The sequence below is a fragment of the Orbicella faveolata genome, unplaced genomic scaffold (assembly GCF_042242905.1).
Source record: "Orbicella faveolata isolate gen_17 unplaced genomic scaffold, um_ofav_v1 contig_26, whole genome shotgun sequence".
Lineage (NCBI taxonomy): Eukaryota > Metazoa > Cnidaria > Anthozoa > Scleractinia > Merulinidae > Orbicella > Orbicella faveolata.
In genome coordinates, this window is record NW_028301554.1 from 18,521,616 (window position 1) to 18,546,593 (window position 24,978).

Genomic DNA, 24,978 nt, shown 5'->3' on the forward strand with positions numbered 1-24,978 from the left:
TCTAAGATGAAGTTAGTCTGTGAGCAGGCTCACGTTCTGGAGCACAAGCTCGCGCCGTGAGCGCGAAATCGAGCTTTCTTGGCGCCTCTTCACCAGACTCTTTCCCGCCGGATCGCTTTGCTCTTCGCCGCTCGCGCGTGTGACTCAAAGGTGAGCCTGCTCGCAGGCTAAGATGAAGTTGAGTGACCTTATTTGTCACTGGGAATATAAAAATCTCTGTTGCGATCTCACCTGTTCAAGGCAGTTACTCTAGAAAAAAAGTTGGCTTGTATGGATAAGGACAATTGGTATTGGTACCAAGGAGAAAGAGACTTGTCTTCACCTTGGTCAACCCTTAAAGGAGCTACGTCACGGTTTGCGCATCTTGAAAAGTTTGGCCTAAATTTTTCAAGTCCGTGTTAATCTTCTCCATCCTTAACCATCCTTGTTCCCTTATGGTTTATCATTAATATCTCTTTGGTGTTTTTCTATCTCAGTGAGCTACTATTAAAGGTAATTTTGTATGCGGCCAAAATAACTAAAAATACCGTGACTGAACTCCTTTACGTCCACTCGGAGAACGGGTAAGAGTGGGTATGTAAGCATACAACAGTAGCATTATCAAGGATGACTGAGCTTTTACACGTGAGAGAATATCAATAGAAACTGCTACCTCTTTGTTCCATGTTGAGGACACAACAGCATCTGTTTGATAAAACAACAGTAGAAACGTATCTTCTCCACTGAGGTCAAAAGATTCCTCCATTAACTGAAGAACAGTGGTTTTTATTGCAGCAGACACAGTTACATCCGCACAAAATGGTCGTAAACACTCGAGCACATCCTCTTGAGTGGTCATTGTCCCTCCTTTCTGAACGTGTACGCTAACCGTGTTTATAATTATGCGTAAAACGTCCATTGGGTTCTGGTCGCCAAGCCATGGATGAGATGGGTTTGTTGTTTCACTGAATAAGAAAAAAGAAAGACAAAGACAACATTAGTGTCATGTCACGTCACGTTTAGTCACGTCAGGTCACGTTACATTAAGTCACGTCACATCACGTCAAGCCACGTCACGCCATGTCAAACTCAATCATGTCACTCTATGTAGCATTAGAAAGACAAACAGTTCTTTACTGAACACTGATGACAGTACGTAAGAACAAAAACACAGCAGACGATGCATTTTTGGAACAATCCTTAGAGCAAACAGAAACTGATTTACAGTTATTACATTCGTAAATGCTTTGTGTTCTCGCTGGAGATTAATTATCTGCCTCTCATTCTTTCCCCGTAAGCAAACATCCTTACTCCTCAATGATTTACTTTTAAGGTTAATGATTCTGTCTGAAAATAAGATTGGTTATGACCAAAAAAAGTTAGAAAAAAACACCATAGGGCCTGCAAGTCAAATGTCTGAAGAAAAAAATGGGAAACTTATGTTATTACCCTTTCTCATTAGCTCACCTAAAAGACTCCAGGACAACCTTTAAGGATTGTTGCACGGTCTTTCCCACCCTCCCTGTTTGTGGTTTTTGTCTTGAGGCAAGCAAGAGAAGCTCATTGATTGTATCTAAAGATGCACCACCCATCAGCATAAGGGACACCAGGTCACATATCTCATCTGGTTCTGAGCGGGATAGAGCATACAGCCGAGCATAGCTTGTACCCATCTCCTACAAGAGAGCAAAAACCGGTCAAATGTTGCCAAGTTCATATTGCATAACGGAAAATAAAGTGTAAAATGGGGGAATATAAAAGAGTCACATTTTATATCCCTTCAAGAGATAACTTTCCAAAAACAGTATTACTTCAATATGCTACTTTTTCCACAGGAACGTTCACAGGTTAAATCTACAATGCCAATCATAATGTGACGTTATATACCAAACTTATTGCTCATTACACCATCGACTCAAAACACTGTTTACTTGATGTGATTCACTGATAATTTTCACCGGAGTTCAACATACCTCATCATGTTCAGTCAGCTCATAAATAAGTGGATCAGCAAGAGATTCCAGGTGTCTACAGGACTGTTCCAAGTGGTTAATAACTTGCTCAAAACTCATGTTTCCTTCTGGGCCACTACAAGGAGAACTTCAAGTAAATGTTTGCAGATGACTGAAACAAACTACAAAGTTTAGAACACACTTTTTTGCTACTTACAAACAATTAGATCTGCTGCTTACAAAACAGGATACTTTAGTAAATACGGTACTTATTGCACTTACAATAGACTTGATTACAAAAGACTAGACTAGGCTTAGACCTACTATAGATATGGGCACACACTTTGACTTAAAGTTAAAATGGCTGTGGAATTTTTTCTTTATATCAACCTTACTGCTTAGGGCTGCGAATTAATACATAGCTAATCATGATCTATGGGAAAAAAACATAACGACTGAAGCACAGAACTTGACATTAAGACCAAGGCAGTATTAAAGTTGACGTACATGGCCTCCATCAGCAGTAATTTAGTAATTAAGCTAACTAATGTTATTCTAATATTCAGTTCTGACAACAGCAGGAAGTCGACTTCACATTGGAGATTAAAATAAATGAATTGTCAAGTAAAGAATAGGCAAACCTTTCTTCCCGTGTCTCACTGATTCCCTTCTTCTTTAGAGCAGCATCTTGCTGTCGAGCAAATTTCAAAGCTCTGTTGACAATCTCTACTCTGTTCTCTACTGGTATGTTATCCACAGCTGATTCACCGAATGTTACAGAGTCAACAAACTGTTGAACGCCATGAGCTGAAAGACGAGCTAACATTTTGTGGCAAGCGTCATAACGCTTATTCCAGTCAACCTGTGACAAAATAATATAAAAAATAATAATTAATAATTAGGTTAGGAGCTCGAGATTTCTATGGCCCCAACCACTGCACACCAATGACTGGTAGTGTACGATAGCTCAGCCAATCAGATTGCAGCATTTGCATTGGTATATCTTCCACAAGCAGACGCATTTCCTAACAAGGCACTAGTTATCATCCCGACACACTAACACTATTACGTTTGTCAACAGTCACTAATTGTCACCTCGTACAAGGCAACAGTTGAACATGGCCTTTAGCACTTACAGGCGGTGAACGGTCAAATGTCACTGGAATGGAGTTTAAGGCTTAAATTGCACTGCTGTTAGGTCTTTTAAGGTGAATGAATTAAATATATGTGATACCACTGAACAACCTGCACACGGACTGGAAATGATTTATACTTAAAGAGCACAGTTACTAACGTACGTAGCAAAGAGAAACAAAACGATCTGTTACTTACTGGTTGATCCACTTCGCTTTCTTTGGTCTTCTGTTCTCCTTCCCAAAACAGCTTCTCTATATAGATCCTAAACACGTTTGAAGGTTCTATAAAACTGCCATCCTGTAACAAAACACGTGTTTGATAAGCTTTGAAAGAGTGAAACAACACGACATACTGACTCAAGTGTTTGTGGCAGAGTGACCTCTGAAAATATCAAAGGCCTCAGCTCAACACTGCACCATAGCTAAAATGTTAGAAACGAATGGCGATAAAGGAGGGAAAACTCTCCTGTTGATGTTTTTAGAAGCTTTACTGTAGAATTGATTTTCTTCTTCCACTAGGAGGTACAATAACCCACCTTGGTTGGTATCTTTGTTGCTAGCTTAGCTAACAAATGTACATTTGCACTTGTGAGCACAGGCTTCAAAACCTGCAGAGGTGAGTCTGCTGTTGTAAGTTTCTTGTAGTCCAAGCCTGGAATGAGAAAATCACGTATTGAATGAAAAAATCACCATTCATTCACATGTTTAAGAATTGCCAAAGAATAATGCAGTTTAATACTTTCATTACGTACTCATATCTTCATTAACTGGCTTATCCTTCGGGGATTCTATTTTGCAAATTTTAACTTAACTATTATGTTTTAATGTCAGGGACAAAATTGATATATAGAACAAAGCATGTTAAACAACTTTAAAAAACATCTTTATCGACAACTACCCACTGGGGTTTATCAGGGACAATATCGAAAAAATCTGAAACAAACGTTACAAATAATTTTTCTTTTATGTCAGAGAACCCGAAATAAGGTTAACAACACAAATACACCTCTTTGTCCTTTACTAAAGAAATACGCCTTTTATTTCACATGGAGAGAATTTAAAAGCCGCATTAAACATTTGAAATTTCATTCTCAAACTGAATAATAATTCATCAAAGTTATCATGACTGTGACGGTGTTTGGATATGATATCTGATCTTAATTAGCACAGATTTTTACGATTTTATTTCTCTGTTTTCTCCTTAGTTTCTGTTTCGATTGAGAAGATATATCAAACACTCAAAACAGTATTTGACCACTTTTCCAAACATCTCGATGTTCGTCAAAAATTTTCCGCTGCGCGTCGTATTTTCAACTCTCTTCTCGGTGTTTGGAAGTGTGGTCAAACACGGTCTTTCGTGTTTGATATATTACGTGAAAAGGGAAAGACAGTAGTTATCATAACTCACCAGGAGCAGCTGACTTTATTTTCTTCAGTATTCTGAGGTGAGTTTGAGCATCTATTTCATCCTAAAACCATCAAAAGATACAATTTACTTGTACCTTCATCAAGAAGGTAATGAATCCCTTATGAGAATTCTCACATCAACAGCACTGTACCTTCAAAGTGGAATCTTTGTCTTCACACTGTTCCAGAAGCATGTAGTAGTAAATCAACCGTGCATGTTTGGTGCCATCAATAGTCACATACACATTCTCCTGCATTCGTTCTGCTACCTGGAAGACATGAACGGGCGAGAGCTGTGAAGGCAGAGCGCTTGTCAACATCTAACAATTGTGTACCATGACTATGAATAGGCAGATCTATCAGGATGCAACCACAAGCCTGTAAGGCATGACTATTTTCTTACTTACTTTGCATGGATCCTGAAGCAGGGTGTCCATGATCCCAAGTTTGTTGACTTTCTCTTGAATCTCTTTCGTTGACAGGCTGACAAAAAAACAAATATGTTACGCACCATAAATTGACGCCTGGTTTTTGAGTGCACTGTCGTCTTACTACGGTGAATTACATTATAACGACGCCAAAGGACTCAGTTTGGAACCACTGGCTATTTTTACATTGCTATAACGAAATTTTTAACAGGAAGATTCCACGTTCCCGTGCGTCTGTTCAGTAATAGATCACAGATGACGTCAAAATGTGGTAAGACCATCAGTGACACACTCACTTTGTTTTGTTTTATACAATAAAGAAACAAAAAAGAATGTTAATGACGTCATCTATGCGTCTGTCCTCCGATAGATCCTAAGAACCAATCAAAATGCGAGAATAATTTGACTTTGCCAAATGCGCATTGAAGGTGTTTTTTTTTGCAGTCATCTGCAGTGTTTCATCGGATAATCTAGGTAGGGTGAAAATAAGTACACTGAAACAGCAATGAGGCATGCGGCAACAAGCATAAAGGAAATATTCTCCTTTCTGACTTACTTGCTGTCTGAAAAAAGACACTCCAGATGTGTCATAAGCATCTCCCACTTAGAAACATCATAACGTTCTGCTAATGACATGGCTGTGTTGAATACTTCTTCCTCAAGTGCCCTGAAAGGAACAAGACTGCATTGTGAAACACGTTTCTTCCGAGTAAGCTTGTTCACGTTCAGACATCAATTAGTGTGAGAACGAAATACCATGAAACCACCTGTTATTTGCTTCACCGATAGGAAATTTATTTTGTCTATAACTTTATAAGAAAATCGTTTGATTTGTCAGCAAAATTAAAAGACATCCTGCAGAAAATAATAATTAAAAAATCTGCTTGTGCTCCTAACTATTTATCTCTTTCTAACAACACAGATTCATACTTACATTGCTAAACCAAGGATGGTCTCCCGCTTATATTCAGGATCTTGAGCAAAACGACCAATGTCAACTCCTACAAATAACACCAAACTACAAATTATGGATAGACAATGATTACACGTTAAAACTGATCCCAATTTAAACTATATGAGATCCTTGTTTCCATTGCTCACCAATGCCGTGATTATCTCAAGTGGCAACTGAACTCATATGCAAAGGGGATATCAACATGCGTGGCCTTTTCCAGCCATGTAAGTCAAGAGCTCTAATAACCCATTTCCGAGTTGCTGTTACCTCTGTTTCAAAACGAGTCTTGGTGCACAACCCTTCATATTGAAATGAATTTTTCTTGCACGTTCATTGTCTTGCAAGTCAAACTCATTTCCATATGACAGGGTGTGCACCAGGACTCGTTTTGAAACAGAGGTAAAAAGCAACTCGGAAATGGCTTCTTGCCTAAAGTTGGAAGATAAAAGACTGACTTGTCGCCAGTCGTTTCTCACGAAAAAAGATTATGAAGACGCGGGGATGATGGGAAGGAGACGGAGGAGGAACAGAGATGACGTTTGAGGTTCCTCCAGTTCTCTCACTCCCATAATTCATTGCATCTTTTTTCAAGAGACGGCTCGATTACCAGCCGCTGTTAGGGAAAAGAGGCAACGATCCTCCCCTGAAGTCTCTACTCGGGGAGGAATGTAGACCGAAATCGAGAAAGGGGCGGAAATCGAGCCTAGCTGGTGGCGAATCAGGATAAAACGGAAATTGTATGTCACTACAATCACATACCCTTTCCTAAGCTCTGGAGCAGTTGTCCCTGTGCAAAGTCTGCCATATGGTTGTGGTACCGGACCAGGAAGCCTGCAAAGTGCTGTGACTCCTCAGACCAGTTATGGTGCACACCAGCAGTCACGTGACTCATAACATGATCAATGAGATCAGAGGGTAGATGATGATAAACATCAGCTTGATGAGTCGACAGTGAAGGTTGAAGGCTGGTGTAGGTATTAACCGCAAAGCAGTATGCTGCCATGTGAAGACACAGGTAACTACTTCCAAAACTGCTGAAAAATTCATCGACCTCAGATGCCTGAAATATGAATGATAAGAACTTCAGCAACTAGATTATAGCAAATTGGTATGCCCTGTTATATCAGTTAGCTGGTTACAAGAAAGAGCGACCACTGAAAACTTACTATGAATTCAAACTGGTAACAACATGATGGCTCGGATTATAAGCTGTCAACTTGACGTCTTAAAACTCTCTCATACCAAAGAGACTGCGCTTGTCTTTGGGGAACAACAGTACAAACTATACAGTGCAAATGAAATTGGTTCATATGGAGTTTAAGTTTAATATTTGTGAAAGCAAACTTTCCTTCGTCAATGTTCTGGTCCAATACAAAGACTTTCGTGTACTATATAAATTACATTAGGTAGAAACCTAAATTTAAGGGTACGCAAAATACCATTAACAACCACATCGCTTAACTTTACCACATGAGAACAAACTGCTCAGTCTTTGGCAGTAAATAGCATCATGATATAGACTTCAGATCGTCAATTCTAGCATACTGCAGGTATATGTCTATATACCAGCCTTTTACAAGTGAATATATCAAAGATCATAAATTTGTTGGAAAATGCTTCCTTTGGAAAATTGGAAATGTGATGTTTTAAAAAACACTTTGCATGACAGGGCGTTACAAACCTCATGAAGTGCCAGTAGATAAGCAATCCCAAGCGTTGTGTCTTCCTTTAGAATTGCCTCTGCCAACCGGATCATAACTGTATGGAACAAACATACATTGTCAAAAGCTGTCAGGGAAGAAATCCTGGTTCAGTCGGCAGAGAAGCAATATACATATGTAAGGTAATCTTGAAAACTACCTACATTAAATTTAGCTGTAAAATATCTTATCAATCGGTCATCATTTTCTTTATTTACTTTCTTGCTTTTCAATTTGCCCGATCTTACAAACACTCACTGAACAGCACTTATAGGTTTTTGAAACAACTAAAACAGATTGATTTCTGAACACACGTTCTTAACATTTCCGTACCTTCACCACTGGGTTCAATAATCTCTCCTTCAGACCTGCTCTCAGACAACTTTTGTGTTCTTAACAGACAGCGACTGAACAGCAGAGGCTTGTTAGCCATCTGTTTAGAAATGTGATGCTCATATGGTAATCTGTCCTAAACAAAGAAAAACAAAATTAATTAATTATTAGATGTAATCAGAGTTCTGTTCTCATATCGAGCTTAGGAATCCGTCATAACTAACCATTCTTAAAATATGTGTTGTGATTCAATTTTACCCTTGGTACATACAACTTGGTATTCCCCGTAGTTTTATATTCATTATCATATATCACCATACACCAAAACAAAGGAAAAAACCAAATTCTACCAATGATAAAATTGAACCATAACATATACATAACATTCTCTGGTTATAATGCTTGGTTTTAGCCATTTTATAACAACAATGAGGCAGTTCATCAGACTGCTGGGAACCCTGGTCACCAAGGAATGAAAACCTCAGGCTTATTACATTAGCTTGATAACGTTTTTTGCACTGTTTTTGGAGCAAAGAAACTTCAGCTTCTTGATTGCACGTGTGTTTTCTCCTACAGGTTTTATTTATTTGCAGATGAATTATAATGAATGCGTACAAACTGTCCCATGCAATCTACATTGCACTTGTACACACTAACCTACATTGTCTCACAACCCATCACCCATTATAACTACCCGTTTACGCTCAACCTACCCTTTTCGATCTTGTAACATTTCTTTCCACCAATGACTTGTAGAATGGATGAAACCCATGCGTATTGAAAGTCTGTGAGCTTGGCTTGATTAGTTCACTGTCTGATAGTGTGGTCTGTTCATCATGCAGAGGTCTGATCCACTTCATTGTATTCTTCCAGAATTTCTGGTCCCCAACAGCTGACAAGAGGGACTTGGGGTGAGTCAACAGACCCTGGTCCATAGACGAGTCCTTGGTTTCCTAGCAAATAAATAAGCAAGAAATAAATATTGTTTACACGTCTGAAGGATGAACTATACATTGGACTTCACATGAGACGGTTGATCACAGCCTTTATAACCTTGCTACATTGGACCAGTAGTCTGAACAGGTGAAAGTGAAATAGTTTTTCTTTACTTTAGACTGTTCACAGCCCTCTATTTTCTCGTATTCTTATTCGATGGTGGAACGCACGCATAGAATTGCTAGAGAATTGGCGCCAGCGTAGGGGTTAGGAACTGAGAAAAATTACTGAAGGTAAGGTAAGGTAAAGTAAAATCTGCGTCAGGCCAGTGGTCAGTACAGCCGGAGTATATCCCACTTCCTGTAGCATGAAGCGACTAGGAGTATTTCTACTCCCCCCTGGATGGGATGCTAGTCCATAGCAGGGTTACCCCCTAGCATTAAGTTCGCTGGTACCCATTTATACACCTGGGATGAGAGGCACTGCGAGACTTTATAGTTCACCACTACATCTTCTCCGATTCTTATTCGTTTAAATTGATCACCTGACGCGATAGTGTTCATCGGCGGAGAGACACTATCTGCCCATAGTGCCCGTCGAAGGAAAATACCCGGATGGATAGTACTCGTCCGTGAAAATTTTTGTGTAGACAAGCGGGCTTATAAAAAACAAATTTTCAAAGACGCAATTTCTATGTTTTATTTTTCAAATTTTACATTTGGCTTTCACGGCTCTCATCTAAAAAAGTTGAAAATAATTCAATATGATTTTTGAACTGGCGCGCGGAAGAAAATTTAGTGGCGAACAAGAAAGATCATAGAGTGTTTATGTCTTGGAACTATCGGTCTGATCGCGATCCTCCCCTGAAGTCTCTTCTTGGAGGTGGAGGGTTGGAAAGGGGCTTACAAAACTGAAGCTTGTGTGGAGGTTGGAGGTAGGTGCAGAGCCCCACAAACTTTTAACCTCTCCATTTGTTTTGTGCCCAAATTTAATCCAAAAACCCAAACATTATTACCTCGTCTGTCACTTGCATATGTTGATGCAGCTCTTGATATAAAATCTGCCATATTGAGAAATAAAATTCAAAAACAATTAAATAAAGATAAACATGAATTTAAAATAGTACAGAGACTTAAATGCATTGGCCTTTATTTAGAAAAAAAGCTCACTCGTGTGCAACCATCGCATAAAACGCGGAATCAATTAAAAGTTCTAAAATACAGTAGGTAAGCAAGAAACACCAGCCTTACTGTGTGTAGTAAAAGTAAGTTTAAAGTACATAACAATTATCACGCACACGATGAATTTCATTTTTCTACTTTTAACAATGTTTTTCACACAAGAACACAAGCTAGTTCACCTGAGTTTCTAGGAGACTTCTGGATTTAAGAACAGATTCCAACTCATCTGGCAAGCAGTGAGTCAGGGTAAATGCAAGAAGACTTTGCCTAGAAAAAACGTCAGTAAATCTAGGTAAATTTATAGGTAGACCATTTCTTTATTCTTATAACGGCAGGACAACCCCAAGCAATATTTGAGGTATAATATTAAACTTGTGCTTCATTAACTTTTTTATCTTTTTTCACAAAAGCTAAACTTCATGCATACAGAAACTCACACCAAATAAAAATAACAGAAAGGAAATACAAACAACTGTGTAGTTCACTACCCGAACTGTCATGCGAAGAAGAAATTCAATTATAAATTAACAAGAATGTTTCCACTAACTTTACTTCTTTAATTACGCCACGGTCAGTGCTAAAGCTCGGAAACTTGTGTACCTAGAGTTTTCACACTTGTCGCTGTACAGTCATGACTGAACATTCCCCACTTGATGTACTCTCCACAAATAAGGTGTTGCACTCTATTATTATTTTTTTTTATTTCTTTATAATAATTACCTTGCCTTCAGGTCTTTGAATTCTTCACATTCTCCAAGAATCCTGTTACAAAACAAAAGTGTTAACAGAATCTGTAACAACATTTCCTCCTCAAAGGAAGATTACGAGTATTACAATGTTGCAGGTCCAAACAACTTGACCGACAACATACACACTAACCAAATGTTTGGGTTGAGTAATTAAAGCATGGTACATTAGAAAGTAAGAAAAGAAAGACAAAACAGCTGCAGACTAAGTATCTCTTCAGTTACAAAAGAGCCTCAGTTAGTGCAGTCACCAACGGGTCATGAAAGTTTGGCCATATTAACGGAGTGGCCGAATTAATGGGGCAGGGACAAATTTCATGACTGGTCTAAATTGTGTGAAGTCTTAACAGATGTATCACAATTGCACTTGTAAACAACAATTCTTAAAATAATGAGCATCCGAAATGCAGATATACGTTTTAAAAAATTGAACCTTCAATCAGTACATACAACATTAACGATGGAAAGATGAACATAACTGATTTGAGTGGCCGTATAAACGGGGTAAAATTACAAAGGATTTACAGGTTGGGATTTCAGAATGTGGCCGTTTTCGTATTAACGTTTACGGGGTCATGGCCGGATTACCGGGTTTTCTTATAAGGAAACGTCTGAGCGTTTCGCCGGGACATAAAAATATAGCTGCAATAACGAGGTGACCGTAAGGCGGGGTTCCACTGTATTGACATCACCAAAAAAGTATTGACTGCAACTTCTTCCATGTGTCTACCATCATGAATTAGCCTGTGAGCAGGCTCACATTTGTAACGATAAATTAGGTGTCTTTACCTGCAGATGGTCCACACAGGAGCATATTCCTCTGATATCAGACCTTGACATATTTCACAAGCAACTGAGTAGTCCAGTGCCTGTATAGCAGACTCAGCTGTCAGCATCAGTACACGGCCACGCCTTGATTTTTCATCAGAGCCTGAGATCTGAAGCAAGCTGGCAAGATGTAGGATCTGGGTCAACAAAAACAAAAATATAATCAGGTTTTAAGCAGAACTGCCCAGCTTACATGTACATTGTATTTGCCAAAATCTAATACGTCACTCCGGTAACCAAAACTTGAATTTAATGGAAACTGATGCAGTCAACTTTGAGAGGAATTGCAACCTAAATTACCTTCTTCTTCTTTTTGTAAGCTGTGGTCGTTGATTCTAACATTTGACGGACCAAGGTGAGCTTGTCTTCACATAATCGAACTACAAGCAAAGTAAAAAGGTTAGCAAAAGAACTAAATAAGAAATGAAATACAAAACGAGGCAGTGTCAGCACAACTGGATGTTGTATTACTGTGCAGGGTACCTGTTTTATTGTTCTAAAAAGACGACCCTTGAAAACTACCATGCAAAGGTGGCAAAGGCTCTGTATTCCTCTGATCAATTAGCATCCCCGTATTATCAATCAAAGGTAGCACAAATGCTCAGGCTGTATACGTTGGCTGGATTTGATCGAGTATTTTTCCATGTCTTTGATGAGATTACCAAAGGGAAGCACAAGGTCAATCATTTACACTCATTATGACTGAAAGTAAAATTGGTAGCAAAATTCATACGAGCTCTACCTTTACATCGATTTGTAAATATAAAAGATTGTTTCATACAGCTTTAAAATATACCAGATTAAGTGGTTCAATAAAGGACTTTGTCAAAAAGGCAAAAAAACACCAAAAGATATCTATTCTTGGCTTTGCCATTACTTTAGTTCCTGTATACTTAAGGTTCCTTATCAGATACCTTGCAAAGGAAGAATTGAGATTCCAAAATCATCCAGCAATGCCAAGGCAGCAATCAAATCAAACTCTTCTTGCAGTGCAGGTGACCGATCCTCAATAAGATTTAAACATTCCCTTGCTAGGTCCATAACCTTATCAGACAGATCAGCAGACGAGTTGAAATACTCTTTAGCAGCATCCAAAACAAGCTCTGTGCCTCTTGTACACTTGATACGAGGACCAAGAACAGGGTTGGCTGGTACAGGATAGTCCTCCTCCATAGCTGTCTTGCAGATCATCTGGCCAGCTAGCTGAATACACTCTCTTCTACCAGAGTGGAGCAGAGTCTCTGTGTAGATCTGAGAGTTAAAGGTTTTGAAAAATACTTGTTTATTTCTTGATGAAACAACTTCTTCATTGTGGACTCTTTGAATCTCTTATATTTATTTTCTTGATCTTAAAACAGAAATTGTCATATTATACATTTAGGCTTTGAGAAGCCATTTTTAAATGAAAGTGACAGTGGAAGCCACCAGAAATAATATCATAAAGCTGAATTTCAGCACAAATGGTGTAGTAGTTTTGTAATGGAAAATTATACCCTACATTAAATTAACTCGTAAGAGCTCCCTTCTCACTGAGGTATGAATGGTATCACATATTTATGACCTCATGCAAAGAATGGTGTTTGTCAGGAGACTACATTTATTTAGTTATGCTATCGTCACTTGCAGTGAGTGCTGTATTTCTCTTCTCAGGAAAGAAAAATATCACTGAGTCATGATCATATTGTACTAACCTCATAGCACACTGATGGCTCGATGCAAGTGTAAACTTCTCTTTGAAGGGTCAACATGTCACCAAGAAGTGCACTCCAGTTGTTCTCCTTTAATGGTGGACTCCTACCAAAAGGTTTTCACCACAAAAACAACTATATATTAAGACCAGAATTCTATATATATTCTACATAAGTGAAAATAATCTAGGGAGAAATCAAGCCTAATACAAAGCGAGATGAAAGAGTTTACTTGTAAAAGTTGTTGTGGAAAATGAACAGACCAATTAAGGCACAGCGTTTTCTATGATTATAGAAAGTGTATTATTAGTACTTGACAGGCTCTTAGGGTTAATACTTTAAACTCACTGTTTGGCTGCAGCCTTCGTTAAGGTTACCATAAGGGCTCTAGCTTCGTCCAGACTACCCTGTATCAAGGAAGACCAACAAGACAGGGAAATTGGTGGTTTACTTGAAGTAGAAAATATCATTTATTGGAGAGGGGTGCTTATAAGGGATGGGACACTTATTTCTTTTTGAACATAAATTATACATCAATGTTTAGGGAAAAAGCCACATCAGCCTTGGCTGGTTTTCGTGCAGGTCTTCTATCCGGGTCGCATCAGAATTTGGAAATTTTGTTTCTTGCGGAGGGAGGAAAACCAGAGAACCTGGGGAAAAACCATCGGAGCAAGGCGAAAACTAACAATAAACTCAACCCTGGGCTGTATTGGTTCGAGGCGAGTGCTGTCACCACTGGCCCATTCCTGTTCCCTGCTTAGTGTTGGAAGGTGCACTTACTGGAATAGGGGCACTTATTTAAAAACATCATGAGCAGGATCACTTATCAGAAAGGGGGCGCTTATTGGAAGGAGGGTGCTAAATAAAATCATTATGACAAATAATCGATTATTAATGGAGACTTAACAATGGAGACAGAACCATGATCAGATCTACTCTACATACATGTGTCTCCAGAACAAAGGACACTGGCTTCTGAAGACCATGTTTGGCAAGGGTCTCACAGGCACTATAAAAAGAATATACACATTTATTGTAAGCAAAGCAATACCAATGTCTTGCAAGCAATATCTTGATAGATCTACATCAGCTGTAAGATTGCTTGAGGCAGATAATAGCATAAAACTCACCACAAGTAAACCTCCAGTTGATCAACTTGTATGTTAAGCTCTTGAATCTGATCTGAGAGCACACTGAAATACAACAAATGAAAAACAAATAATAGTAGGGTTGTGATATGAGGACAATAGCAAATATCACAGACCTCAGTTGCTTTCTTTCTTTATTTTTGTTTTTTGTTTTGCTTTTGCTTTTACGTCCTATACAATATTCAATACATGGATTTTGATACATAAACCTGCAATGCCTACTAACATTTTCAGTAGTTACTTATGGAATATCAGTGAAAAGGAAAAATTGAAATTAGATGACTAGGATGTTTTTTGTTGATACAGTTAGTCACTGATTACTTGTGGTCACCAAGTCCAACCTAGAAATAATCAAGGGGTGGTGAATGTCTATCCGAAACTTTGCAAAACAGTGAGAGTTGTATCTTTTCCGCGAACTTGCTAAGCCCTGCAAAGGAAATCTAGAGTGCCACAGGGGCTGACGTACTGAACAGCACGTCTTAGCCAACTGGTCATTTTGTTTAATAACCAGTTCACCTGAACTAGAAGTCCCTTTGCCAAACTGAAAAATCAAGGACCGAAGGATGTGTTAACTTTTCTTTCTTTAAACTAAACTAGCGAAAAAGACAACATTGTGGGCATAATGAAACAAAATTACACAAAAATGCCTATTTCTTGTTCTTTAATCCATTGACCACGGGGCTAACAGTCTGGGTGAACTGACTATCCATTCGGGCAAACTGGATTCGAGCAAACTGACTTTTGGTGAAAAGACCGCAATTCATTTTTTACATGTGGTTACCTCATTATACAAGGGTTATACTAATATCTAAATCATAGTAATGCTATTTAGTTTTGACAGTGATGATAAAAAAAACCTGCTTAACATCACTGTTCCATGAGAGTTCACTTTTGTGTGTTATTATAGCCCATTATTATTATAGCACATATATCAATAAATAAGGAAGTCACAGATCATTTGGCATAATGTGGGGGGACACAACCTTGCGGTTGGCATGGGAAGCGACTTTGATTTGCGTGACCTTTTAAAGCCTCACTTGTCACCAGCACTACCGCACTGGAAACGGACAAGAGCATTGGCAGGTCAACTTGATCACAATATAATAATAGCAAATACGCTGACCTTTGAAGCCTCACTCATGACCAGCACTACCCCGCACTGGAATTGGACAAGAGTATTGGCAGGTCAAATTAGAACGCATGACCTTGAAAGCCTCACTTATCTCCCCGGCACTGAGGAAGCCAGCACCAGATCGGACAAGACTATTGGCCGGTGCACAAATGAAAGGGGCAAAACACTGCCCAAAGCTTGGGGGAAGTTGCTACCCGAAGACTTAACCGCTAACCCCAAAGGAAGTGACCCCAGGTTTATTGACAAACAAAACATCCTCCACACAGGGAGAAAGGGTAGGAATTTTCTTTACTTTTGAACAAAGCTAACTGAGTACAGCACATCACCGAAGGGAAGTGCTTTTACACCGAATAATGGTGCTTTTATAGCTAGACATGACTATGGGTGTAACCAATAGAAAGGTGCCATGATGCAGATCATATTGTGATAAGACGAGACAATCTTTTGCAACACTTGACACAATAACGCATTCAAAGATCTCACTCAATCTCTGCGGGTGTCAAACATGATTTGAGAGCGTTCTAACATAGTTAAATACAATAATTACATACAGTAACTAACTGTTTCCGAGGTTTACACATCACGCTCCATTAACTGCGTTTTACTGCTCGCGCCATAAAGCTTTCTTAATGACTGATTCGACTTACTCTTCGTTGCTGGCTGGCAGACATTCCAGTATACTGAAGGACAAATCCAACTGATCAAATCTATTAAAACAAACAAACAGAAAACCTTAAACAGGCTCTTTCCTTTTTGTACCACAAAAAAATATTAAATCTCACTAAAAAGTACATTAAAAGAGGAATAGAAATGTACCTCTTAGTGATATAAATGCAATCCAATGCAAGCTTCATAAGTTGGGCTGTATCTACTATGATAGGTTCTTTTAACTGCAATCACAACAACAAATACATTATTTTGTAAGTGCCTCTACATTTGAAACGATAAAAAGTGGCATCACTGTACCTTACTACTGCACACAACTGTTTTAGCCATTGTGATTTTGAAATTGCTCTTTGGTGATTACTTTTTGAGAAGATAAAATCATAACAAATATAACTGAACTAAACATTAGAATGTACATGTATATCCTTTCACCAAACTGCTGCCAAATATTGTGAGGAATTGTTATGAATAGAAAATACTCAAGCATTTCTGGACTAAACAAGACTTGGAACTAAGGCAATAGTACTAATAAGGCATCCTAGTTACCTCTGGTGTAGAGTTCTGGAATATTTTCAACACATGTGTCAGGTCTGTCTGCAGAAAAAATACAGTATATAGTATAAGTCATTCGCCTAACATTATCAAAATCTGAATTAGTGTCTCTCACATTTTGGAATTCAGCAACCACCTCTTAAATGAAAAGTTAGAGGAGTAAAAAGGAATGTCTTTTTAACTATTAATAGCAAAACAATTTGCAAATTTATCATATTTATTTGAAGGTGTTGTCTTGCAATCCACTACTTTTAATAACAAATCTTCCCCACTCCTCCCAGGATGTACAGAGTAAACTGTGAAAATATCTATTTATGAATGCAAAAAAGCACAAAAAGAAAAGAATATCTAGACTGGTTAAACTGGATTTAGGGGGTTGGATTGGGTGGCTAGCCACCCCTCTCAGAGAAGTAAAAAAATAAAAATAAAATTGAAAAAGATTGTGAATATTATGACAGAAATAAAGGAAAACACTATGGATAGGTACCTCATTATAATTTCCACTTTGTAGCATTTTTGCTAGACAAGTATTTCTGGTGTAATAGTTTTCAGCCAGGGCCCAATTCTCAAATTGCAACATTTTGTGGGCATGCCCTATTGATGCTGCAACCCCAAGGTACCAGCTGCAACCCCCTTCCCTGCCCCCTTTGAAAAATCCTGGATTTGCCCCTGGAGTATTGGTTGATAACTTTATTTATACATGGTAAAAGTACTTTGCCACAGAGACCTATCACAGCAACATGTTGCCTTATGTGTCCTGACTTCAAAGATCCATAGACTATCCTTTAATGACTGTTACTCAGTTTTAGAATTTTCATGCCCTTGCAACATTCAGTACAGCCAAGCAAACACTACTCATAATCCATCAATATGGAATCTTTTGGGTTTAAGCCCAAATATCTCTTTGGAAGAGGGGACAGGAATTTGGGTGCATGTCTATTTACTTAAGTCAACCCTTCACATAAACGCACTACCTTGGCAACATCAGTTAAATACTGACGGATCAGGTTCACTTGAGATTTCTTTTTACGTTTTCCAAGCCGTTCCAAAAAGGGAATGACCCAGCGCCTGAAGTCCGCAATGAATGTTTCCTCTGTAGACTTCAAAATTAAAAGAAGAAAAAGTACAAGGAAATGACAATCAGTGCTAAAATAACACAGCTATGAGGTTTGTGTTAACTGTTGAAAGATTTGAAAAATGCTACAGACAACAGTGGGGCTCAACATAACTTTGAATGTTTCGTTATTTACAATGCTTCCCCATTTATTTCCTTTTTTATTTTTTTATTTATGTTTTTAAGGAAAAACAATGTGGGGAGATTTTCAAGTAATGCTTCTTGGACCCGGAGTTCACTTCTTCCATCCACAGATATGTTAATAAAGAGTGAAGATAAATCATATAAAACAAGGATACTGTCAGTGACTATCTACTTCCCAGTCAAGAAGGTCATCAGTGAAACCAAAGATATCACTGATGATACAAGTGTTGACTGACTGGGGTTTGAACTTTTAATATTTTATATTCATTTTAGAAATACACAGAAAAGAAAAATGTACATTACAAAAACTGAAGGGTCATAAAGAACTCTTGGACATAACAAAACAGCATAATATATATTCATAATAACATTACTTCCATGCTAAACTCTACTGCTAGTGTTCATAATGTATTTTCCTTTTTCAATACACGCCAGTTTACTGTTTTACATAATTATAACTCATGACTCCATGCCTCAATGTACAATGTAATCTACAATAGAATCCAGATATTCAACCATTAAATTGGGTCAAACACCTGAATTCCACGGTAGAGCACAGTGAAATGGGCAACCTAATCATGAAATTAGCATATAAATATACAAAACTTAAGTAGAAAAAATATTAGAAAAAATACTTGCTGCAAGAAGTAAAACAGACAACCACAAAAAAGAAGTAAAACACAGCAGAAAAATAACAATAGTTTACAACAACAACAACACACACAATTTATTGTCATTCACTATCCTAACACTGTCATACACCACAGGATACCCAGGCTCATGATAACACCACTCAGTCAGAAGGCAAGTTAGAGATGCCTAAGTGGTCATCATGTAAGCCTGGGGACCTTGCAAAAACTGTTACTGCTCTCGCTTTTCCTGTTATGTTAAGGATTACTTAATTCTAACACTACAAGAGCCAGTATCAATCCTCTCTTAGCTTCTGGCAATTGTTTACTTATAGCAATTTGTTTAAACATTACTGACATGATGTTCACCAATCAATCAAATGGTGTGAATTATGATCTACAACCGCATGCAAATATTTGACTAGCAAATGAGTCATATATTTGAATACAGGCATAGATAACAATAAAATGCAGTGTTGAAACAGGGATATAGTGTATTTGGTGGTTTGCACAAAACCTCATTGTCTCTATGATAACATACTAATTTTCCTAGCAATTTTTAATTGAAATAATTTACAACTTGCAAAATTTCCAAATAAAATAAATAAGTTGTCTATTACCTGTTCACATATCAGGTGAACAGGATATGTTTGAATGGCACCACAAACGTCCTAAAGTTTACAACTTAACCGTCAATGTTTCATTGGTCAAAAGTGACACATAACTGACAAAACCTTAAATGTTTGAAAAGTAAAACTAAGTGCTAAATTTCTCACACTTCATGGATGGACACAAATGGAAGTAACTGAATGTAAGCAATCTTTACAGAAACCAGAGATCAATTTTCTGTGTAAATAACTTACCCAGTGGCCATGCTCAAAAGTGCAAAACATGCATGTACTAAGCAGATAATAAATTTATCCACATACCTTCTTAAGTAGCATCCTTAGTTTGTCCAGTTCTGTCATGCTTTGAAATGTTTCCAAACTGAGATAAACATCTGCACAACTCTAAAACAAGCAAAGACCAAAATTAGTATATACTTTAAGGTAATCACATGAATAAAAGTGCAATAACATATACAGTAAAAGAGGTTCAAAAATTCTCTCAAAATTGCACTCGCCTTTAAAGGAATTTTTCAAATAACACAAGTAGAGTAAATCCTTAATTGCTCAAGCTTTCATAAGTGCACACACATTACTGTGCAGTATGGCGCAGATAAATTTATCTGCTCTCAGTCAATCACAATATTAACTAATTTTCTCACTCATGTAATAAATAAAGCAACATTAACTTTTAGGAGGTGCTCTCTTAAAAAGGTATCCCTTTATGGGAACTAATATTAATATTCTAACTAATTTTCTTGCTCGCATAATAAATAAAGCAACATTAACTTTTAGGAGCTGCTGTCTTAAAAAATTGCTCCTTTAGGGGAGGGTTCCACCTACAATGTATAGGAAATCTCCTGTTAATAGGAGGTTTGCTCTTACAGTACATGTAAGCATCCTAGCTAGTGTTGTGATGTGAACATGTGAATATTTATAAACTGAGCTGGAGCAATTAAGGGGAAATTTTTTAACACCTTTGTAACATGCCTTCTTATTAATTCTATTCAAAGTTGGATTGGCTGTGTCTGTAACATTATAGAAGCAGCGATACATGAGCATGATTGTGACCATGTGACTCAAACCTACCTCATAAACTAACACTTCAAGTGTAACAAGGTCATCATGAAGATCTCTAAGCCCCTAGATAAACAATAAGAGATACATGGATTAATAAAAACACAACTAGTTTCAATTCTAAAATATCTGGCAATTAGTTTCTGAAAACAAAAAGATTGATCACTCTTGGGACTATTTACCTTGATGCCTCTTTCCATTCCAAGTTTTATTAGTTCCAGGGAATTTCCAACCTATTCACAGAAATAATACAACACCAAATCATGTTTATACTGCCAACTGACATATCAAAATTTTCCAGCTACTGCTAATGCTGCAGGACATTCCAGATCTTCTGCAACAATTTACTACACTAAGAAAAATTCTCAATAGAAAAAATAAACTTTGTTACTTCACTGCAATCATATAAATAGTACCATATATACCCAAGTTTACAACATCTGAACCATTCAGAAGGTGTGTCTACCATCCTGATATCCTGGGATATCAAGTCACTGACTTCATGTGGCTATGATATCATGTTCACTTAGCCAAATGTGGGTGGGGTAAATACCTAATGGTACCTTTCTAAGTACACTTTGACGGCATATCAGGCTTGGTTGGTCTCACCAAAATACAAACCATGGCTGAACCAATCTCACCTGATTTGCTACCAAAGTGTACCAGAAACATATGATTAGGAATACATGTATATGAGTATTGGCATAATCAACCTGCTCTGTTTGTGCAATAACATCCACACAACAAACTCTTTTTCCTTGTGGGCACAATCCTTATTAATTTACATGGATTGCAACCACTAGTATGAAGTATATTTATGAGCAAAGGTCAAAACAACCACCTGCTTGGAGAGGCATTCCATCTCACAGGCTCTGCTCCTGTACCACTGTGTCACAACATCAGAAGAAAGCTCACACCTTCAGAATAACAAGCAACATCACTAGACTCACTAGTTGGTAAATTTACTTTACTATGGCATAAGGACATTTTCCCTCACACTCTGTCATGCTGCAGCAATGCTTACAAAATTAAGCTCTGAAAAGCTAACCTGGAAAACCAAGGGAATTGCAATTTCTAAAAGCTATGGCGTTGCTAATAGAGATGTAATTGCTATATTCTAATACTGAAAATTTCGTGTTACCAGCACTTCTATAAACAATTCTGATTCAGCTGTCACTTCAAGCTACCATCACTATTACAATAAAGTTAGCAACATGAAGAGGGATATTCTTGTAAAGGATTTACCGTGCACTTTGGAAGACCTACAATCCTGGACAAAAGTCCTTGGGACACTTATGTAATGTAATGGATTATCTGTGTTTTAGAACTGAAGTATGGAGAAAACGCTAATATATCCTTTATAAACGGGTTGCTGTCCCCCCTCCCCACCCAACACAATGTTGAAAATAGGTGAAATTGCACGTACTAGTTTTCAACATTGCATGAGGGGTGAGGGGCGAGGTTAGGCAGGTGAAGTTGTATTCATGCCTGGCGTGTACGCAAAAGCGTCAAAAGTGCAAATTTGTCCCAAGACTTTTGTCCATGATTGTAGTTGGTTTAACTATCTCCGGGAAAAAATAGATGAAATGATTTTCCACCATTTCACAACCATCTAGCCTAAACAACACTTTGAATACATCTATGTACAGCTAAATCATTGTGTTTATTTTAAAACCAGAAACAGTCACATGTAACACTAATGAATGGCCATGCCCTTACCCACCTGTACTGTTGCAAATCAGGGTTCTCAAGGTAAATAAATTCTGCTGGGTCTCCACTGTCATCCCAACCTAAAGCTTGCCTGCACTTAGCCTGCTCCACCCAGTCGGAATCTCTCCAGGACTTCTCATCCCATTCTAAAATATCTGGATCATCTGATGAGTACCTAAAACAATAACATAAGACGATGAATATATAATAAGAAATGAGAACTGCAGGCAAAAGAGTTGCTGTCGGCATAATAGGGGTGTGAACATCTACTTGCAAAGAATGTTCATCGTAATGTGAGAAATCACATGCAAGATCTTGAGACCTAGGAAACCACAGTCATCAAGTGGTTTCCCATTAGTCATAGAACAATTTTCTACACCCTTAGCCCTGTCTCACAAGGATTTAAATAAAAACTCTTCTGTCCTATTTGAAGGCTTTCATGCAAAAAGGGCATATATAGCTTTTTGGGCCAATTTTTATTTTTTGCAGGATCAAGCTAATTTTTGGCAGACTGACTTGTTTTGACGTGAAAAGCATCATTGCATAATTGTTTTTGTTGATTTGCGCTTCGTTTTCAAGAAATAACGTATGCAAAAAAACTTGGTTTTCCAAGTGGCATCTTTTGGAGCAAATCATTCGAAGGTGAATTTCAACACAAAGTGAACTTAAACAGTTACTTTTCGTAGCTTCAGCAGCATGGTTCTTTTTAAATACATGTTTTTATTTTTGAAAGAAGTAGAGAAATAGACCAGAACAAAAATTGACGGAGCTCATATCGAACCGGTGTCTCGAGAAAACAAACTCAAATCCGGCCAATTTAGTGCCTTATTCACTTGCGCTAACAAAGCAACAGTAAGAGAATAGTGTAATTATATGAATAATAAAACTTGTACCGGTTCGAACAACTAGCAGCAAATGCCATGCTTCGGTGACTTCATCCTTCAGCAAAACAAAAGGTTTCTTCTATTTTTCATTCAACAAAAGATCTCCAAAAGATACCCTTGGAAAACTGAGTTTTTACATATGTTATTTCTTGAAAATGAAGAGCAAATCAACAAAAACAATTACAGAACGATGCTTTTCATGTCAAAACAAGTCAGTTTGCCAAAAATTAGCTCAATCCTGAAAATATTAAAATTGTTGTATGAAATTGCTATATACGCCCAAATTTCAGTTTCATAGCAGATAGTTTGAAACCAGAAGTATCAGTAATTCTTATGCAACTGTTGTTGGCGACTCTCGTTTTAACAACCTGACCCGAAGTCATTTTCAGAGTCAAGTGTTTGTCAGTCAATGGCATTGTAAGTCTGGCCTGTTGAAACTGATTGGTCACTCAGTTAAGCTCTGATAGTATTGGCTGTAAGACTTGTGTAAAGTTTGTCAACAAAAATTGGTCGGTTCTAGTAACTTTTGATCTGTCTATTGTTAGTCTAATTAAGTCACTCTGTTTGACGTCCATCCAACAGCTTTGTTTATGTCACAATCAGTCTACACAACATCATTTTACAAAACACCATAAAGATTGATCAAGCTGCAGAGGTACACACAATAATGCCAGCCTTAATATACGTGCACTGGTAGTCACCTTAATTCAAAAATAAGAAAGTAATGAAAACCAAGCAGAAATTATATGTAATGTAAACAACACTCACCCTGCCTCTGGAAGAAGAGATCTATACTCCGATGGGGGCAAAGTCTCATCAAAGTTAGAAAGAATAGCAAGCCTGTGTGGAAGGGTCTCTCGGCCATGATATGTGAAGATTGCATCCAATGCTTCCCAGTTTCCTTCCTAAAAAAATTACACAAAAATAATATTGGCATTGTGGTATGCTAATCAGTAGTATATACCCCAAGGTACATAGGGAAAGGCTTCATTTAAAATGGGAGGACATATAAATTGTCCACTGCTCTGTCAAGCTCAAATTTGACAAAAATCCAACAATGATCGCTACAAATTTGCGCAATTATCTCAGTGCAGAGATATTTGGTTGAAAAATATGGACAGATTTCTCTCTGTTGGCTTTTATTTCTGTTATCAGAAGCAAAAGTACCTAACAACCACCAACAAAAATGTAGTCATTGTCTTATTTTGGAACCCACCCACTATAATGCAAGTAGATTTTGATGGTCTGTCAGTAGGGTTTCCCTGCACTTTGCAGAAATATCTCACATAACTGTTTTAGCAAGTCAGAAAAATGATCATACAGAGCCATGTATAGTAAACATACCCTAGCATACTCCACAGCAGCTTGAATAATGTTCAACTCTCTAAATCTCTCAAAGAAGGTGTGGCAGTACTCCTCATGAGCTATGTGGAGTCCACCTAAAATAACTTCATAGGTGGAGAGACGATCAAGGTATTGAAGAAGCTTCAGACGGTACATACAAATGTCTCTTTGCTCCAGATTGAAACTGATAAAAAAAGGATTTACTTCAAATAAATATCAGCAAAATAGCTTAGGAATATATTAGAAAATAGAATGTAGATTACCCATCATCATGTGCATAAATTAGATGGCAACCTGAGAAAATCCTAATCCAAAAGATGATACACTCTAGAAATAAATAACTCTTGTTGAACCAAACAATGGATGATCAAACTTAAAGGTCTCTTGATTGATCCAAATTACATCACTCATTTTTCAGCATTTTACAGTACCATGTACTACATGTATACCCCTGAATTACTCAAAAAGATAGTGTCCACTGGGGACACTTCTTGCCTTTTTCTTTATAGTGGTGATGATCAATAGCCCTCTCCTAGGTAAGTTTTCTTATTTGCATTGTAACAAAAGTCAACATTCACACAAAGCAATTAGTTACCTGAAAGTTTCATTCATGACACTTGCAGATTATCCAGGGGTGCTGGTGGATCCCCATGCACATGTATATCAGCGGTTTTATTAAAGTTTTTAGCAGAAGGGCAACTGGT

General features: G+C 37.7%; 1 protein-coding gene across 1 annotated transcript in view; it reads right to left on the minus strand.

Moving 5' to 3' along the window:
- Positions 1–24,978, minus strand: part of LOC110040003 (NBAS subunit of NRZ tethering complex-like) — a 48,924-nt gene that overhangs the window by 4,649 nt on the left and 19,297 nt on the right. Inside the window, exons 24-59 of the mRNA XM_020745187.2 lie at positions 24,275–24,458; positions 23,699–23,835; positions 22,060–22,221; positions 21,178–21,253; positions 20,519–20,569; positions 20,349–20,402; positions 19,584–19,664; positions 17,742–17,867; positions 16,762–16,809; positions 16,366–16,439; positions 16,197–16,256; positions 14,400–14,462; positions 14,215–14,278; positions 13,618–13,676; positions 13,273–13,375; positions 12,496–12,832; positions 11,882–11,961; positions 11,543–11,718; positions 10,728–10,769; positions 10,187–10,274; positions 9,842–9,886; positions 8,604–8,843; positions 7,891–8,026; positions 7,539–7,615; positions 6,617–6,917; positions 5,837–5,903; positions 5,459–5,569; positions 4,882–4,957; positions 4,627–4,743; positions 4,476–4,536; positions 3,604–3,719; positions 3,264–3,365; positions 2,573–2,793; positions 1,953–2,067; positions 1,447–1,655; positions 653–944 (exon numbers count right to left, since the gene is read on the minus strand). Coding sequence (XP_020600846.2) covers positions 653–944; positions 1,447–1,655; positions 1,953–2,067; positions 2,573–2,793; positions 3,264–3,365; positions 3,604–3,719; positions 4,476–4,536; positions 4,627–4,743; positions 4,882–4,957; positions 5,459–5,569; positions 5,837–5,903; positions 6,617–6,917; positions 7,539–7,615; positions 7,891–8,026; positions 8,604–8,843; positions 9,842–9,886; positions 10,187–10,274; positions 10,728–10,769; positions 11,543–11,718; positions 11,882–11,961; positions 12,496–12,832; positions 13,273–13,375; positions 13,618–13,676; positions 14,215–14,278; positions 14,400–14,462; positions 16,197–16,256; positions 16,366–16,439; positions 16,762–16,809; positions 17,742–17,867; positions 19,584–19,664; positions 20,349–20,402; positions 20,519–20,569; positions 21,178–21,253; positions 22,060–22,221; positions 23,699–23,835; positions 24,275–24,458 — 4,351 coding nt within the window. The remainder of the gene's footprint in view (positions 1–652; positions 945–1,446; positions 1,656–1,952; positions 2,068–2,572; positions 2,794–3,263; positions 3,366–3,603; positions 3,720–4,475; positions 4,537–4,626; positions 4,744–4,881; positions 4,958–5,458; positions 5,570–5,836; positions 5,904–6,616; positions 6,918–7,538; positions 7,616–7,890; positions 8,027–8,603; positions 8,844–9,841; positions 9,887–10,186; positions 10,275–10,727; positions 10,770–11,542; positions 11,719–11,881; positions 11,962–12,495; positions 12,833–13,272; positions 13,376–13,617; positions 13,677–14,214; positions 14,279–14,399; positions 14,463–16,196; positions 16,257–16,365; positions 16,440–16,761; positions 16,810–17,741; positions 17,868–19,583; positions 19,665–20,348; positions 20,403–20,518; positions 20,570–21,177; positions 21,254–22,059; positions 22,222–23,698; positions 23,836–24,274; positions 24,459–24,978) is intronic.